This window comes from Engystomops pustulosus, chromosome 2, assembly GCF_040894005.1.
Source record: "Engystomops pustulosus chromosome 2, aEngPut4.maternal, whole genome shotgun sequence".
Classification (NCBI taxonomy): domain Eukaryota; kingdom Metazoa; phylum Chordata; class Amphibia; order Anura; family Leptodactylidae; genus Engystomops; species Engystomops pustulosus.
This window is the reverse complement of record NC_092412.1, coordinates 165,813,729-165,828,986: the sequence shown is the minus strand read 5'-3', so window position 1 is coordinate 165,828,986 and position 15,258 is coordinate 165,813,729. Positions and strand designations below refer to the sequence as shown.

The 15,258-nt window shown below is 39.8% G+C and overlaps 2 protein-coding genes across 4 annotated transcripts in view; one reads left to right on the top strand and one right to left on the bottom strand.

Annotated features, from left to right (window-relative positions):
* Nucleotides 1-15,258, bottom strand: part of IGFN1 (immunoglobulin like and fibronectin type III domain containing 1) — a 743,161-nt gene that overhangs the window by 310,760 nt on the left and 417,143 nt on the right. The gene's annotated exons all lie outside the window — the stretch shown is intronic.
* Nucleotides 5,828-12,067, top strand: ELF3 (E74 like ETS transcription factor 3). Of its 3 annotated transcripts, none has more exons than XM_072137222.1 (10): nucleotides 5,828-5,920; nucleotides 6,110-6,280; nucleotides 6,420-6,647; nucleotides 6,915-6,983; nucleotides 7,188-7,268; nucleotides 7,889-7,984; nucleotides 8,070-8,144; nucleotides 8,240-8,356; nucleotides 10,794-10,989; nucleotides 11,151-12,067. In XM_072137222.1, exons 2-10 carry the CDS (start codon nucleotides 6,118-6,120, stop codon nucleotides 11,263-11,265), a joined length of 1,140 nt encoding a protein of 379 aa, XP_071993323.1. In that variant the 5' UTR covers nucleotides 5,828-5,920; nucleotides 6,110-6,117; the 3' UTR covers nucleotides 11,266-12,067. The 3 variants fall into 3 exon arrangements, with proteins under 3 accessions (XP_071993323.1, XP_071993324.1, XP_071993322.1); XM_072137223.1 differs by having other exon boundaries at nucleotides 6,417-6,647; nucleotides 8,088-8,144; nucleotides 11,151-12,066; XM_072137221.1 differs by having other exon boundaries at nucleotides 6,417-6,647; nucleotides 11,151-12,064.

The window sequence follows — 15,258 nt, the reverse complement described above, 5'->3', positions numbered from 1 at the left end:
ACCATCCACGACTAGTGAAAGACCCTCCAGAAATCATGTTCCACATCATGGGAACAGTACTAACAATAATAAGTACCGACAAAATATGCCATACAATAATAGAAGTCGAACTTTTATGAACACTAAACATCGATCATCCGACAAGGACAATTATAAAGATAAAAATAGAAACCAAAAGTTCATGAAAAACCATTATAACCACATAAATGTGAAAGAACATTCCCACTCCAAATCTCACATACAGGATACCCAAGAAAATTCACAAATTACTACCCCCACAAAAACAAGACCTCAAGAGAAAAAAGGCCCACCAACTAACGCCACAACCAAAACTAGATATGGAAATATAGGAATGCAGAAACAACATGAGAAAAAGAACGAGACGATGAAAAACCTTCGAACTGAGGAACCATCTACTGAGATACAAACACCCAATATCACCACCTTCTGCCTTTCTCCACAATTCCTCAACAACACCTGGAGTTCCACGCTAAATCTGTCAGATCTCACTGTACACGAATCCTTTTGTACCAGCTTCAATACGGTTATTTCCAACCCCCCCCCAACCAAACAGGGGATACACTAATACAGACAATATTACAACAGATCACCTACCCATACAACCTTCCAGCCCGGCCTCACCAACCAGTACGACCTCCAATGTCTCTTTTTTAGAACTGGGACCCACAAGACCTTCAACACCAATGTCGAAAATCCCGGATCCGAGCGGAATGACACCGGTCCCCCCCCAGAAAATGTTAACATACTTTTTTCCTCTATTCACTCCAAAAGCCACAAAAAGAAAAAAACCCCCAGAGGAAACAGAGGAGGATCAAAAAGAAGGACCACCAAAGAAGGATCGAAAAGCCATTCGGATACATATATAAACAAAATAGACAACAGTGATATGGGGATAAAAACGTGCAAAGATCCAAAAATCAGGATCCCAAAGCACGACCAACAAATAAAAATTTTCAACTTATCCACATATAAGTTATCCAACCAAGAACATTCCCTTTTATCTAAAGGTCTCAACTTTTGCCCTTCAACGACCACGGACGAATTCAATCTCTTTATTGATCTGAACAGATTTGTCCGTAAACTGACCCTCCAAAGATATTTTTCAATAAAACAAGGACAAAAACCAGCTGACAACCAGTCAGAAACTACAACTGTACCAGATTCATTTCTACACCAACCGGTAAAAAAGAAATCTACCTTTAACCCTGTGGCATATAAAGGAGCGTTTATTGAAACATTCTATGCCACAATGACAAAAGATCTCAGTTCAATAAAAACGAAACAAAAAGTGGCTAACAACCTCACAACGGACGAACTAACAGCTCTATCCAAGATCAAGAAGAACCAAAATATAGTAATCCGGGAAGCGGATAAAGGTGGTGGCATTGTCATTCAGGACAGAGACTGCTACCTAAAAGAAGCATACAATATACTATCGGACACCAAATACTACACGATATTAAAGAAAAACCCAATCCAGGACTACCTCTCCTCATACAAAAATCTTATAAAAAAAGCCTCCGAGGAAGGAATCCTTAATAAACAAGAAAAAGGTTTCCTCACTGTAAATAATCCGGTCATTGCGACCTTTTACCATCTCCCTAAAATACATAAGGATGAGACTAATCCTCCGGGACGCCCCATTATATCGGGGATAGGTTCCTTAACAAGTCATCTTTCACACTATGTGGACCTCTTTCTACAGGATCTAGTGAAAAACCTACCCTCCTATTTGAGAGACTCCAGTACACTCATATTGGAACTACAGAATCTCAAATTGGAATCAGAATTTCATTTTCTCACATTGGATGTTTCAGCCCTGTATTCTAATATTTCACATGAACTGGGAGTACAAGCAATGGAGTGGTACTTACACAACCAAACAAAAATGGATAGCAGACAAATCAAATTCATTACGGAGGGGATCAAATTCGTCTTAGAACATAACATCTTCGAATTCCAGAGCCAAATCTTCAAACAAATCTGCGGCACGGCCATGGGGACTCGGGCTGCCCCTAGCTACGCCAACCTGTTTATGGGGCGATTCGAAAGCCAACATATATATGCATCACCATTTTGGTCCAAAATTTTATTGTATAGAAGATATATAGATGACCTGTTTATAATTTGGAATGGGAGTGAAACCGAAGCCCAAACCTTTGTAAACCATATCAACAATAACAATTGGGGCCTCAAATTCACATCTACCTTCGATTCCAATCTAATTATCTTCCTAGACCTGGAAATCAGGAAGAACAGTACCAACCAAATTGTCACTAAAACACATTTCAAGAAAGTAGATGGAAACAGTTACCTCAACTATAACAGTGCCCATTACAACAAATGGCTGAGAAATATCCCTTTCAGCCAATTCCGCAGAATAAGGAGAAATTGTTCAACCCTTACTGACTACAAAATTCAGGCTAAAGTGATCTTCAAGAGGTTCCTCACGAAAGGATACCCGAAAACACTCATACAAAATGCTTATACAAAAAATCTACACACCAGTCAAAAGGAATGTCTTCTCCCAAAAAAACAGAAAAACTAAGCTCTCACAATTCTAAGACTACAAAAAATAACTTCATCACCACCTTTGACAAGGGTAACCAGGCTATCAGAAACCTATTACAAAAAAACTGGAAGATCCTGAGAGATGATCCACATTTGGCCAAAGACTTGCCAATTACTCCTAAGATTACATTCAGAAAAGCTAGAAGCTTAAAGAACATAATCGCCCCAAGTAAACTAAGGAACTCAAAAAAACCTGAAGTGACACAAGGGAGAACACCGCCGAAAGGAGCATACAAATGCCACCATAAAAAATGCCAGACAAAAAGACTTTCTTTCATTCCAATATTACCAGAGAACAATTCAAAATCAAACACAGAATGACATGCGATTCTAACTATATAATATATTTAATAACCTGCAACTGTGGGCTACAGTATGTGGGACGTACCACACAATCCCTGAGGATGCGACTGAACGGGCACCGATGCAAGACTAAAGCCGGCTTTTTACTTCAAAGTTTATCTAGACATCTAACTACCATACATAACAAAGATTTTAGCTGTATTACGATCACTCCCATTGAACACATCCCGGAGGATACCCCAGATAGAACAACTATACTTAACAAAAAAGAATCTTATTGGATCTACAGGCTACACACATTAACCCCCGAAGGTTTAAATGAAGCTATAGAGACCTTCGAAAATTGAGATATACGGCCACCACACTCCAAGAGAACTAGCAGACCCAACCACCTTCATCATAATGTAAGAGGCCACACCGACTGAAAATATAGTGAACACTTTGCTCCTCACTTGGTCCTTTTCGATACAACGAACGGAAATCTTTTTGTCTCAGACCGCCTTCCGTAGAATCTGGCTTCAAGCGTCCGAACACAAGGAACTTTAACTAAAGCGTCCGGTTACCATGACCACAAGTAGCCCACAGAGGTACACCCAACCCCTCAGCGATGAGTAGAGAATACACACTTGAGTCCCCCAGGTCCCAACCAAACATAAGCCCCAACAATACACCTTCCCACTGGATCCAGGGTAAACCCCTTATTATTCTTTTTTCAAATTTTTTTTTTTTTTTCTTTCTTCTTTATTAACATGCTATTTTTAACCCGTTATTTTAACCAACCTATCTGTATCTATATGAAGTATGCAGGATTATTACTGTGTTATTATTGTGTTATTGTGTTATTATTGTGTCATTGTGTTATTATCCAAATATTTATTGTTTTAACCTGTAAAACACGGGGCTGCCACTGATGGACAGCAGCATCTTCCTATCCCACCATCTTACCTATGACGTACCTCCCCTTTTTGAGAATGAGGCTCCCAGCCTCTATGTATAAAATATAGCCATGTATGTTACCTTTTATCTTGTTTGCCGAACCTGACGAAGGCGCTGGTCCAAGCGCCGAAACGCGTAGTTCATTTGCAATAAAGATTCTTACCAAAGTGAAGTTGCGCCACACTGTGGATCTTCTCTGTCTTGCTTACCTACAAGCACCTCCACACTCTGTCATTGGTCCACTCTGTGGCCTTCCATGTTGCTGCCACCTGTGGCCTCCTGTTGCTGCTGCTGATGCTGCTGCCACCTCCACACTCTTATCATTGTGCCACTTTGTGGCCTACCATGTTTTCGCCACCTCCATAATTTGTCATTGTGCCACTCTGCAGCCTACTCATGCTGCTGCCAACTGAACGATGTCTCCCTGGAACACCCTGTGATTTTCATAATGCTTTTTTCACCCTCCACCTTTTTTCACCCTCTATGACCTTGCCAGTGTTTGGTTTTCCCCTTCATTTCATCTGTCAGAAGGACGAAAAGCTTCAGGATTGATAGCCAAAAGCAGGAGTGGATACAGAACACACAGGGCATGCAAGTATCCCATTTGCTGCTCATCTCTGGATCATATTCTGGATTGACTCCTGTTTGTTTTTGGCTTTAGCAATAATGATGGATAATTGACAGATTGAAGAGGACATTGACATGTGAAAAGAAGGGCATAATGATCAGTGACATCAATGCAAAATTACTGCCAACACCCTCTCTACTCTTTAGGGGGGTTTCTATATGTATCCGCGTTTAACAGAACAGGCTCTGTCTTAATCTATGGAATCATCTGATGTCAGTGTAAAAAGAGTGCACTCTTTGATGTTAAAGTGGGATTTTGGCCCTCAGCTCATTCCTTTCGAGCTGGCACAGACGTTACCTTGTCCGTCTGCGTTCCCGCTTTTCTTATTTGGTTAAGTTGGCCTCTGTAAGTGCACATGAAAGTGAAGAGTGAAGCGATTCTAAGAGCGGCAGCTGTCTTATTCAAGTCATACTAAAACACAGCATTGTTTGAAGACCAAACCACGCTCCCTATGCATATTTAGGCACAATGTTCTACAACACCCTACAGGCTCTCTGCAGCCAGGAAATACATGTTTTTTAACGTGATTCGTCATGATTCGATTCGGACCGATCAAATTTTTTCGAAAAATTCAGCGAATTGGGACGAACAGAATTTTGACAAATTCGCCCATCTCTAATTAAGAGGCTCCTAAAGCAACAGTGTCTAAGGAGCTGAGGTAATCAAGATTGTGATAAGGAGACTGAAACCTGAGAGACTGATAAAAACTGTGGTCAGAACAGTGGTTTATTTTGACAATAACATTGCAATTCTACTTAAAGAATGCATCACTACATTCACATGGCCATTGGGGGACATATATATATATATGGCCATCGTATATACGTTCCCCATAGGCTGGCAATGGGCACACAGCGCGGTACGCAAATACACACATGCAGCACCATACCGTTCCGGACCCGAGAAAAGATAGGACATGTACTATCTTTTCCCGGATTACACCCCTGTGCACCATATATCTCTATGGGGAGGAGCGGGGGCGAGCAGCACTCACCCCCTCCTCCTCTTCCATGTGCCGATGTGTGCCGGCTGTGCTACGGTATGGTGGGCACATGATCGTGTGAATTCGCCCTTATGTTCCATAAATTCAAAGTTAATTTTAAATTAAAAGTAAAAACTACATTCTTATATTTCCTTTACTGTGGAATCATAAACATAAAAATGTTGATCACTGTACATAAGCTGGCTAACAGTGTTTAGACATCTGTCACCTCTAGCAATCATTAAACTACCCTTCCCCTTTTTTTTCCCTAGCTAAGGGTTGAATAGTTTGCTATGCAAATTTTCTTGTGGCCTCTGAACTCAAATGACGCATTTGGGGAAAGTCCCGTTCTTTAGTCTGTATACAGCTCAGGTAGAGTCACATTACATGGGTTGGGTGTATATAAGCTAGAAATTTTTTCGCCCTCTCAATTGTTTCTAGTAAAGTTAGATTACACAGGTTTCTGGAATCCTGCACAGGTAGTATATCAACCTCAACATCAGACTGGGATTATGGTGTTTTAATTTCAAAGATCTTTTCTTTTAGCCTATGTTATAGCTTTATAGTTTTAGTGTTTACATTTTTAACCTAATGTTACTCGCTAGATTTTTCAAGCCCTGTGACACAATGACACTTTTGCTAAACATTGGTAATTTTTTTCCCTGTAGATCAAGAGATGGCTGGAGAAAACTGTGAGATCAGCAGCATCTTTAACAATTGTATTACCTTGTTATATCCACCTGTTCAAATTGATGCTGCTTCAGTTGGGGCTTTTACTAAAAGAGATGATGATGAGTTGCTTACAATTACTATACCAGGGATTACAACTGGGGTTACAGGTAATTTAGCTATTTGTAAGGAAGACAATTAACTAACCAGTGTGCAGGGTATCATATGTGTATATTTCTATGTAGTTTAGACTATGTGTGTTTAAAATAGAAGATAAAGTAGTAAAGTATACCTTATGTTCTACAGCAGATTTATGTACCTGGACCCAGCATTTGCCATACATGTGGACACAGCAGCATGTGTTAGAGTGGATCAGTTATAACATAGAGCAGAACAAATGGGATGCCAACACAATAGATTTGACTCAATGTGAAATGGATGGACAACGCCTTTGTCAACTGAGCAGGGAAGATATGAGGATATCGTTTGGTGGTCTTGGGGATAAACTCTATGACCATTTGTGCCAGCTAAAAGATTGTGAGTACTATGCTTTAATTTTTAAATTATCATTTTTTATCAGCACTGCATTGTGCAATACTCATCTATAGTTTGAAGCTGATGAAAATGCATATACTTCCTTGTGTGCATAGAACGGGTTTCAATTTATATTATTAAATCACCCTATACTCACTATAAGATATCATATAATCTTTACTTTTAATTTGTTTGATAACCCTAATTTTAAAAACCTGTGTAGGGGGGTTATGCCGCTTTTAATTTAATATCTAATCTGAATTTGCATAGGGCAAAGTCCTCCATCAGCAAATTCATGTGCTTCTAATGAATATGAATTAAAGCTCCACCTTCCAGATGGTAAGTATTATTATATTTTACAGTTTTACTGTAATACAGTTTTACAATTTTACTATTACCTCTTTAAACCTGCATTGTCTATAATAGCCTAACAATACTAAGGCTACTATTACCACTTCTACTACTACTACTTGTTTTGTTGTTATTATTATTATTATTAGCATTGCTCTTTCATTATTAAAATTAATATAATTGTTATTATAGAAAAACTATCTGACTGGGATCTTATATACGATTATATTGAAAATGATGACGATTTGCATTCTGGAGTCAAGAAAGAAAAAGGTATCATGTAATAGGCACTTAGCCTGTATGACTAAGAACTTTTAATTTTCACTATTTAGTCATTTCTATTACTTTATTTTCTTCTTAAGTTCAAGCTGAACAACCAGAACATCTCAATTTCATAAACTGTACAGAATAAATGTCATGAAAATATGATAAAACTTGCTTTAGTTCATATTTAAAGATTGAGACTGATTTATTCCGTTCCCATAAGGCATATAAATGATTATGAATGCGTCAAAGCACTGATTATAATTAAAATTTTCAGGAATTTGCTTTTTAAAAATTTGACTAATGGTAATGGTAATAATGTAAATGTAAAGTGATTGAGTCACACAATGGTCAATAGTTTGAATAAAAAACTCGTTGTCTAGATCCTTTGCCCAGACTACCGCTTTGACCAAAGTAGCACGAGCCTTGTGAAATTGGGGCTGATGAAAATAATTTTGGTTTCAAATTAATTTTTTAAAGTGAATGTCACAAAAATTAATTTCAAGTTGGATTTTATAACACTAGCAAGGTATACAATTTGAAAGCATCTTTGTGGCAGAATTACACAAATGAAAAATGATAAAATTATGAGATAAGGAAATTATCTTACATTTTACGTTGATACGCAGACTTTGTGGAGAGAGAGTTTTGTGGAGAGAGAACAACAGATCTAGGTTATTACTCTGATCCTATCTCCCCAGCCAGCTCGGAGTCCTGTGGATCTGGTGAGTAAGGCAAAAACTTTCACTGCAGAACAAAGATCCTAAAAAACATTTTAGTTTACTCAGGTGTTTAATTTTATCCTGACAGGATCTTATTGCCCACTAGCAGGTGTATTTACAGGAAGTGACCTTGACATGGAAGTCAAACCATCTTTGGTAAGAGGTAAGACAATGCTGAACTTAAATACTAGAATGAGCAATACAAACTAAAAATAATATACTATTAAATAACATTTCTTTTTGCCACCTTATTTTCAGAAAGTCTCCAAAATGATGACAAAAGCGATGGAGCTTCAAATAAAAGAAGGAGGGGCAGACCTCGAAAAATAAATTGTGATGGCCCAAATATCTTGGAGACTAAGAAAAACAAGCACTGTAAGTGTATAGTGGTGGTCTTATCTTCTGTTGCCATGCACAGTTTTGTAAAATATTGTTACTTCTGTTAATTACATTACTTTCAATAATTTCCATTTTTACTCATTTTTGCATCTCTCTCTCTACCTGTCTGTCACTCACTCGCTATCCCTGTGAGTGTCTTTCACTCACTTACTCTTCCTGTCTGTCTATCAGTTACTCTCCCTGTCTGTCTGTCTCTCTGTCACTAACACACTCTCCCTGCCTGTCTCTCAGTCTCTCACTCACTTACTCTTCCTGTCTGTCTTTCAACTGCCTGTAACTCACTCACTTACTCTTCCTCTCTGTCACTCACTCACTATCCCTGCCTGTCTCTCTGTCTTTCACTCACTTACTCTTCCTGTCTGTCTCTCAGTTACTCTCCCTGTCTGTCTGGCTCTGTCACTCATTCTCACTGTCTGCCTCTCTGTCTCTTACTCACACTCCCTGTCTGTCTCTCTGTTACCCACTGTCTCTCACTCACACTCCCTGTCTTTCTCTCTTTTACTCTCCCTGTCTGTCTCTCACTCACACTCATTGGCTGTCTCTATGTCACTAAATCTCCCTGTCTGTCCCTCTGTCACTCACTCTCCCTGTCTGTCTCTCCATCAATCACACTCTGCATCTGTCTCTCTGTCACTTACACTCCCTGTCTGTCTCTGTCACTCTCCCTGCCTGTCTCTCTGTCACTCAGTCTCCCTGTCTTGTCATTTCCCTTCTTGTCTCTATCACTAACTCTCCCTTCGTGTCTTTTTATGTCTATCCATCTTACCTCACACATAAGCTCTCTTATACTCATTGCCTATCCAATGAGTAACCAATCAATTCTCAGAGCATATTAATGACCTGTGGCAAAAGGGCAACCAATCATGGCTCAGCTATCAACTGCCACAGCAGCAGCAGACAATGGGGCCTGTATCTGGTGGTTAATACATACAAGTCCTTTTTATTCCATATTCAAATGTGACAGCAACATTTTGGCTTCGACCAAGCCTTCTTCTTAAAGCTTGAAGAAGGCTTGGTTTAAAGCGGAAACGTCACTGTCACATTTGAATTGACTTATTTATTGGAGGACTTGTGGCCTGGCCCTATTGACATGCACCAACTCTTCCACTGTTCTGCAAGTATACTGTATGAATCACTTAACCCATTGGGATGTTGCAGCAGACACTCATCGCTAACATGCAATTGGTTGAAGCCGAGGGCATTTAAATGTCTGCAGAGCTTGGGTGTCACCATAAAACTGCCACCTTTTGGTATCAAAATTTTATATTCAACCATACTTCAGCGCAGCAGCGACACCTGGTGGACATCAGGCGCACTACCTAAGTGAATCGCCTGAAGACCCGGATCCTCGACGGAGAACGTGCCGCTGGATCGCAAATGGACCGGGTAAGTAAATTTGCCCCTATATCTTGGATTGCATGAAAACTACAAGAATAAACACACATACAAAATCTTATGGTATTCTCTGTATTATATGAATCCTTGTCTCCTGACATTTTAAATTCATTAATTTTAAATTCATTCATTCCATTACTGTTTGTTAACAACTTGACATTTGGCAGAAAACCCCTATTTAACCATGGGGGTTACCTTTTCCAATACAATGAACTAAAAGAATACTCTAAAGGATTATCATAGATGGGGGCAAAAGATGGGAGTGGAAGTCCCTTGTTGATGTCCGCACTTGTCCCCGCCCCTGGCTCTGTGTGGGATGGCCATCCGCCTTGGATCTGGCCCTGACCATACCCGCTAGTTACAGGGGATGGAGCAAAGGAATATCCTGGTGTTTAAGTCTGAGCATTTTAACTGTGTGTAGCCTCTCATACTGAAACCTGGGCACATCCAGTCATTGGGCTCAGACTTGCCATGCCTCTGAAGGGAACACACCCTGTAATGTCATCAGTGACGAAGCACACAGGTATTGGTAGAAAGAGGGGGTACGTCAGGTGTGACGTGTGAAGCAGCTCAGTTTAAACTGCCACGGACGGCACGGCTAATATCATGCAGGAGGCATGGCACATTAGGTTGATGTGAAAAGATGGTCTCTGCATGAGATGAAACACTGAGTAGGGTCTTGCTAAACAGAAGCCATAGCCTTAGATTTGTTTCCCATAGCCAATGTGTTTTTGGCTAGGTATTCAAATGAGTAGGATTTGTTTTTGTCTATGCCTATGTTGAGGGTGAATTTAAGTTGTTTGACTGAAGAGTGTGAATAAAACACTTGATTTGGACTATAACTTGCATAGGTCCCTGCTTTCTACACTACTACCAAGTGTCTACCAGAGTTATTCCCCACAGGGGTTAAAAACTGTTGTCTTATTTTACCTCCCATCCCTAATAAACCCCCCCTAACAACCTCCCCTTCACCTATGTGTGTGGACCTATTATTTACTACTTATTATTTGTATTTCAGCTGCACGTGGTACACATCTTTGGGAATTTATCAGGGACATATTATTGTACCCGGATTTAAATGAAGGTCTCTTAAAGTGGGAGGACCGATCCGAAGGAGTTTTCAAGTTTCTTCGATCGGAGGCAGTTGCCCAGCTTTGGGGTCAGAAAAAGAAAAATGTCAGTATGACATATGAGAAACTTAGCCGAGCTATGAGGTTGGTGCAATGGTTTATTAACTTACAAATGTCTTCAAATTGTTTCATATATAACATTTTAATGTACAGCTCTACATACTCTATATACTATAAGCTGAAGTAAAATAGGTCAATAAAGTACTTTTGTCAATTTCAATTATACACATCTTTTCTCTTCACAGGTATTACTACAAAAGAGAAATTCTTGAGCGTGTAGATGGTCGCAGATTAGTGTATAAATTTGGTAAAAACTCCAGTGGTTGGCGCATGGGAGACAAAGAATCCTGTGGTCTTTAGGAGCAGAATATGATAAATTGTGTGGATTACTATCCACTGTGCATATATAAGTCAGAATCCAGCCTTGTTTTCAAGGACATTGTAGCATCATTATTACGATGCCAATTCGTAAAGCTGATATTTTAGCTTCAGTAGGTTGTTGTAAACCATTATTACTTTATAATAATCTTTATTAATATAGGGACTTCAAATTCTGTAGCGCTTTACAAACAATAAAACATATACAAATAAAATAAGACATTACAGAGTATTAACAGGCATATGAAACAGTAGGAATGAGGGCCCTGCTCGCTAGAGCTTACAGTCTATGAGGAAAAAGGGGGTGATACAAGAGATATAAGAGCTTGTCCATCCATTTTTATAAGGAAATGAAACTAAAATAATTTAATAAATAATAATGCTGCTGCCTGAAAAAGTCATCAGCTGCCATCTTATGTACAAAGTACAAAGTCAGTGGGAAACTTTGATATATCATGTATTTCAGTTTTAGTGTTTTAAAAGTAAACCAATGTGATATTATAAGTCTAATAACAAACAGAATAAACCAGGGGAAGTTGATCAATGCTGTGTTTAACATATAGTAGAAAACAATAAATATTAGTTTACTTTGCTGCCAAACCTGTATTCTTTAAGCAATAACAGACTCAAACTAAACTTTGTTGTATTCATAGGGGGAGATTAATCAGTGCTTCTACAGCAGTTACTGGCATAGAAGCACTGAAAAAAATATATAATTATTATTGTGACCACGCTACCTCAATGTCATATGAAGGGGGAGGGGCAGATGCCAGTGGAGTGGGCCGGCAGGAGCGTCCCTGTCCTGTGCCTGCATACTTTTTTTTTTTTTTTTTTTAAAAGGAGTCTACAAAAAACTACACCAAGTCAGTCCTGGCGTAGATTTTCCTGGTGGGCACACTGTCAAGAGGCATAAGCCTCTTGATGTATTGACTAGGACATGGGGGAAGTGTGGGGTGCGGCCTCTATCATACGTATGATGGCTTACGTTTATGCCTTATTTTCTGGGATCTTATTAAGAAATATTGGCAATCATTATATAAGTTCATATTCAATTTTTATTATTGAGCAAATGTAACGTTTGCACAATGCTGTAAAGATTATTAACAAAAAACAGTTTGTTGCCTACCAGTTCCCATTTAGTACCTTTTTGGGCCATAGCAACCATGGCAGCACTGAAAATAACTACAAGATTGAGGGGCTGATCCTACCTCCTGTGACATTATCACATGCACGTGCTGCTGACCATTGAGACCATAACTCACCCACACAGGTGAGTGTGTAGCTTATAACTAAGGGTGCTGTCACACAGTGCATTTTCAGAATTTTTAATTTTAAATGCACTGAAAACGCATACGTTTGTGTGTGTTTACCATGTGTTTGTTCAAGAATGCACGTTGTGACAGCACCCTTAAAGGCTGAATAATTTACAGATGTGGAAATGTGAAGGTTTATTCAATGATAAGAAAAGTTTCAGTAAAGAAGTAATAGGGGGCACTGCCACAATGTACCCACACTAGGTTAAATAGACTATTCCCAAAATCAAATAATGCCACAAAAAAGGAAACCAAGACCAAAATTTACAAAGTATAAGAAGAAGGTATAGTCCTCAGAACAAGTCAAGGTCTTTTTTTAATAATAATTATTGCCCATTATCGAAAAGAATAACAGAGGAAAAGGGACAGGTGTATACCAAGGAATATACCATATAAATATATACCAGGTGTATACCAAGTGTCTTCCAAGGTCTGTACCAAGGAAGGACACCACCCGACACATGTTTTGCCTTGCTTTGTCAGGGGTATGTGTATATCTGTTATTGTCCTCTGTCCTCTGTTATTCCTCTGGGTAATGTGCAATACATGTTTGTAAGCAAATACTATGACTTGTTCTGAGGATCTTCTATACAAGCCTAGTCTGATCTATTTATCATGTTAATTTGACCATTGGTGGACTTTTTCTGTGTATAATGTCTTTTTAAATGGATTTGTTTTAATCTAATCTATCTATCTATTTATGTATCTATCTATTTATTTATGTCTATCTATCTAATAAAACAGCAGCACAGCACATGGGACAGACTTAAGACTTGCAGGGGCACAGTCTCTCCTGTCTGCCATTTCCTGCTTGTGTGGTAAGGGGCGAGGGCAGACTGTGCATTATGGGGCAGATTTACTTACCCGGCCCATTCGCGATCCAGCGGCGCGTTCTCTGCACAGGATTCGGGTCCGGCCGGGATCTATGAAGGTAGTTCCTCCGCCGTCCACCAGGTGCCGCTGCTGCGCTGAAAATCATCTCAACGCGCCAGAATGCACCACCTCGGACCAGGTGAAGGTAAGCGCTTCCCAAGCGACACTTTTTCGGTTTTTAAATGCTGCGGTTTTTCCGAATACGTCGGGTTTTCGTTCGGCCACGCCCCCCGATTTCCGTCGCGCGCAAGCCGGCGCCGATGCGCCACAATCCGATCCCGTGCGCCAAAATCCCAGGGCAATTCAGGTACAATCGGCGCAAATCGGAAATATTCGGGTAACACGTCGGGAAAACGCGAATCGGGCCCTTAGTAAATGACCCCCTATGTGTTTATATGCAAGTGTAAGGAAAGCTAAGGGTGTTCAGGTAGAGATATTTACTACATTAGTTAGGGAGAGACATGGAGTGTACATGGAGATTGTTACTACATTAGTCGAGTCCTGGAGTACTGAGCCATGAGAAGAATCAGCTGAGTGCAGGTAGAGGAGAGAGAGGGGAAAGAGTGTGTCTCACATGGACATTCAGCGCAGCTAGCATGGGAAGTACCTAGCAACAGGTAACTAATCCAATTAATCCAAAAAATTTTCAAATGACTTTTAGTTACTCTTTAACATACTTTCAAGATAAAGTAACTCATATGCCTTTTTAAGGCACACATGTGCAGGCATAGTTAAGGAAATCACTGAAAACTGACAAAACCACTGAAACAAGATACTTAAAGGAAATCAACCATTTAAAAAAAAACAAATAACCCTAGAAATACTCACCTACGCTCCACTTGATGTTGTTTCTGGCATTGCCCTCTGCTAATCTTGACACGCCAAGATCACCTGGAAAAAAAAACCTCCTAATTAGCTGGGAGAAGGGGGGTATCGATCATGCAGGAGGCGTGTATAATTAGCAGTCCGTAGCACGGGACATCATCTCCCCACGCTACGGTCTGCTAATTCCAAATCTAATAATATGTACTGTAATGCACACTGAAGACCTCAGTAGTACAGCTTGCAAGATAAATACAGAATTTATGCTGTTTATCTACATAGCCTTTAAGGTGGCTATTGTAGGTTATATGCAGGGCCGCATCTGCCATGAGGCGACAGAATGCGGAGCCCTTTAAGAGCGGCATTATGCCGCTCTGATGTGGACGATTCGGGCACCCAAATCGCCCACCAGGTAAATTGCACCTGTCTCTTTAAGACACAGGTGCGATTTACACGCGGAGCGATGCAGTGCTTTTAAGGCTGCTGGTGTCACTCCGTACTATGCAGGGACACAGGCGGCGGATGATGACGTCACACTGCCTGTGTCTCTGAGCAGAGCCACATGTAGACAGGAGCCGCACGCCGTGGGAGCAGCCTACCAAGGTAAGTATGAGTTTTATTATTTTTTTATGTACCCTTTTTAATTTAATACATATATAATACAATTGTATACTAATATAATGGGATAGGGGGGTGGGGGCTTCTTAAGACTGTCACAACCTGCAAAATATATCAATAAAACAGATTAAAAAGTAAAGGCACCTGTAAAACCTACATATTTTTGAAGGCAGACAACCAGGCGATGCATTTGGCAATTAACATATGACCACCCTCATGTAACTTTGTGACAAACAAAAAGAGCATTGAAAATGCCTTGATAATGTAGGTTTTTACATAAAACTTACATTGAAGTGGAGGTTTACGCAGAAATAGGGATTTAAAAATAATAACACAAAGTGAGCAGATT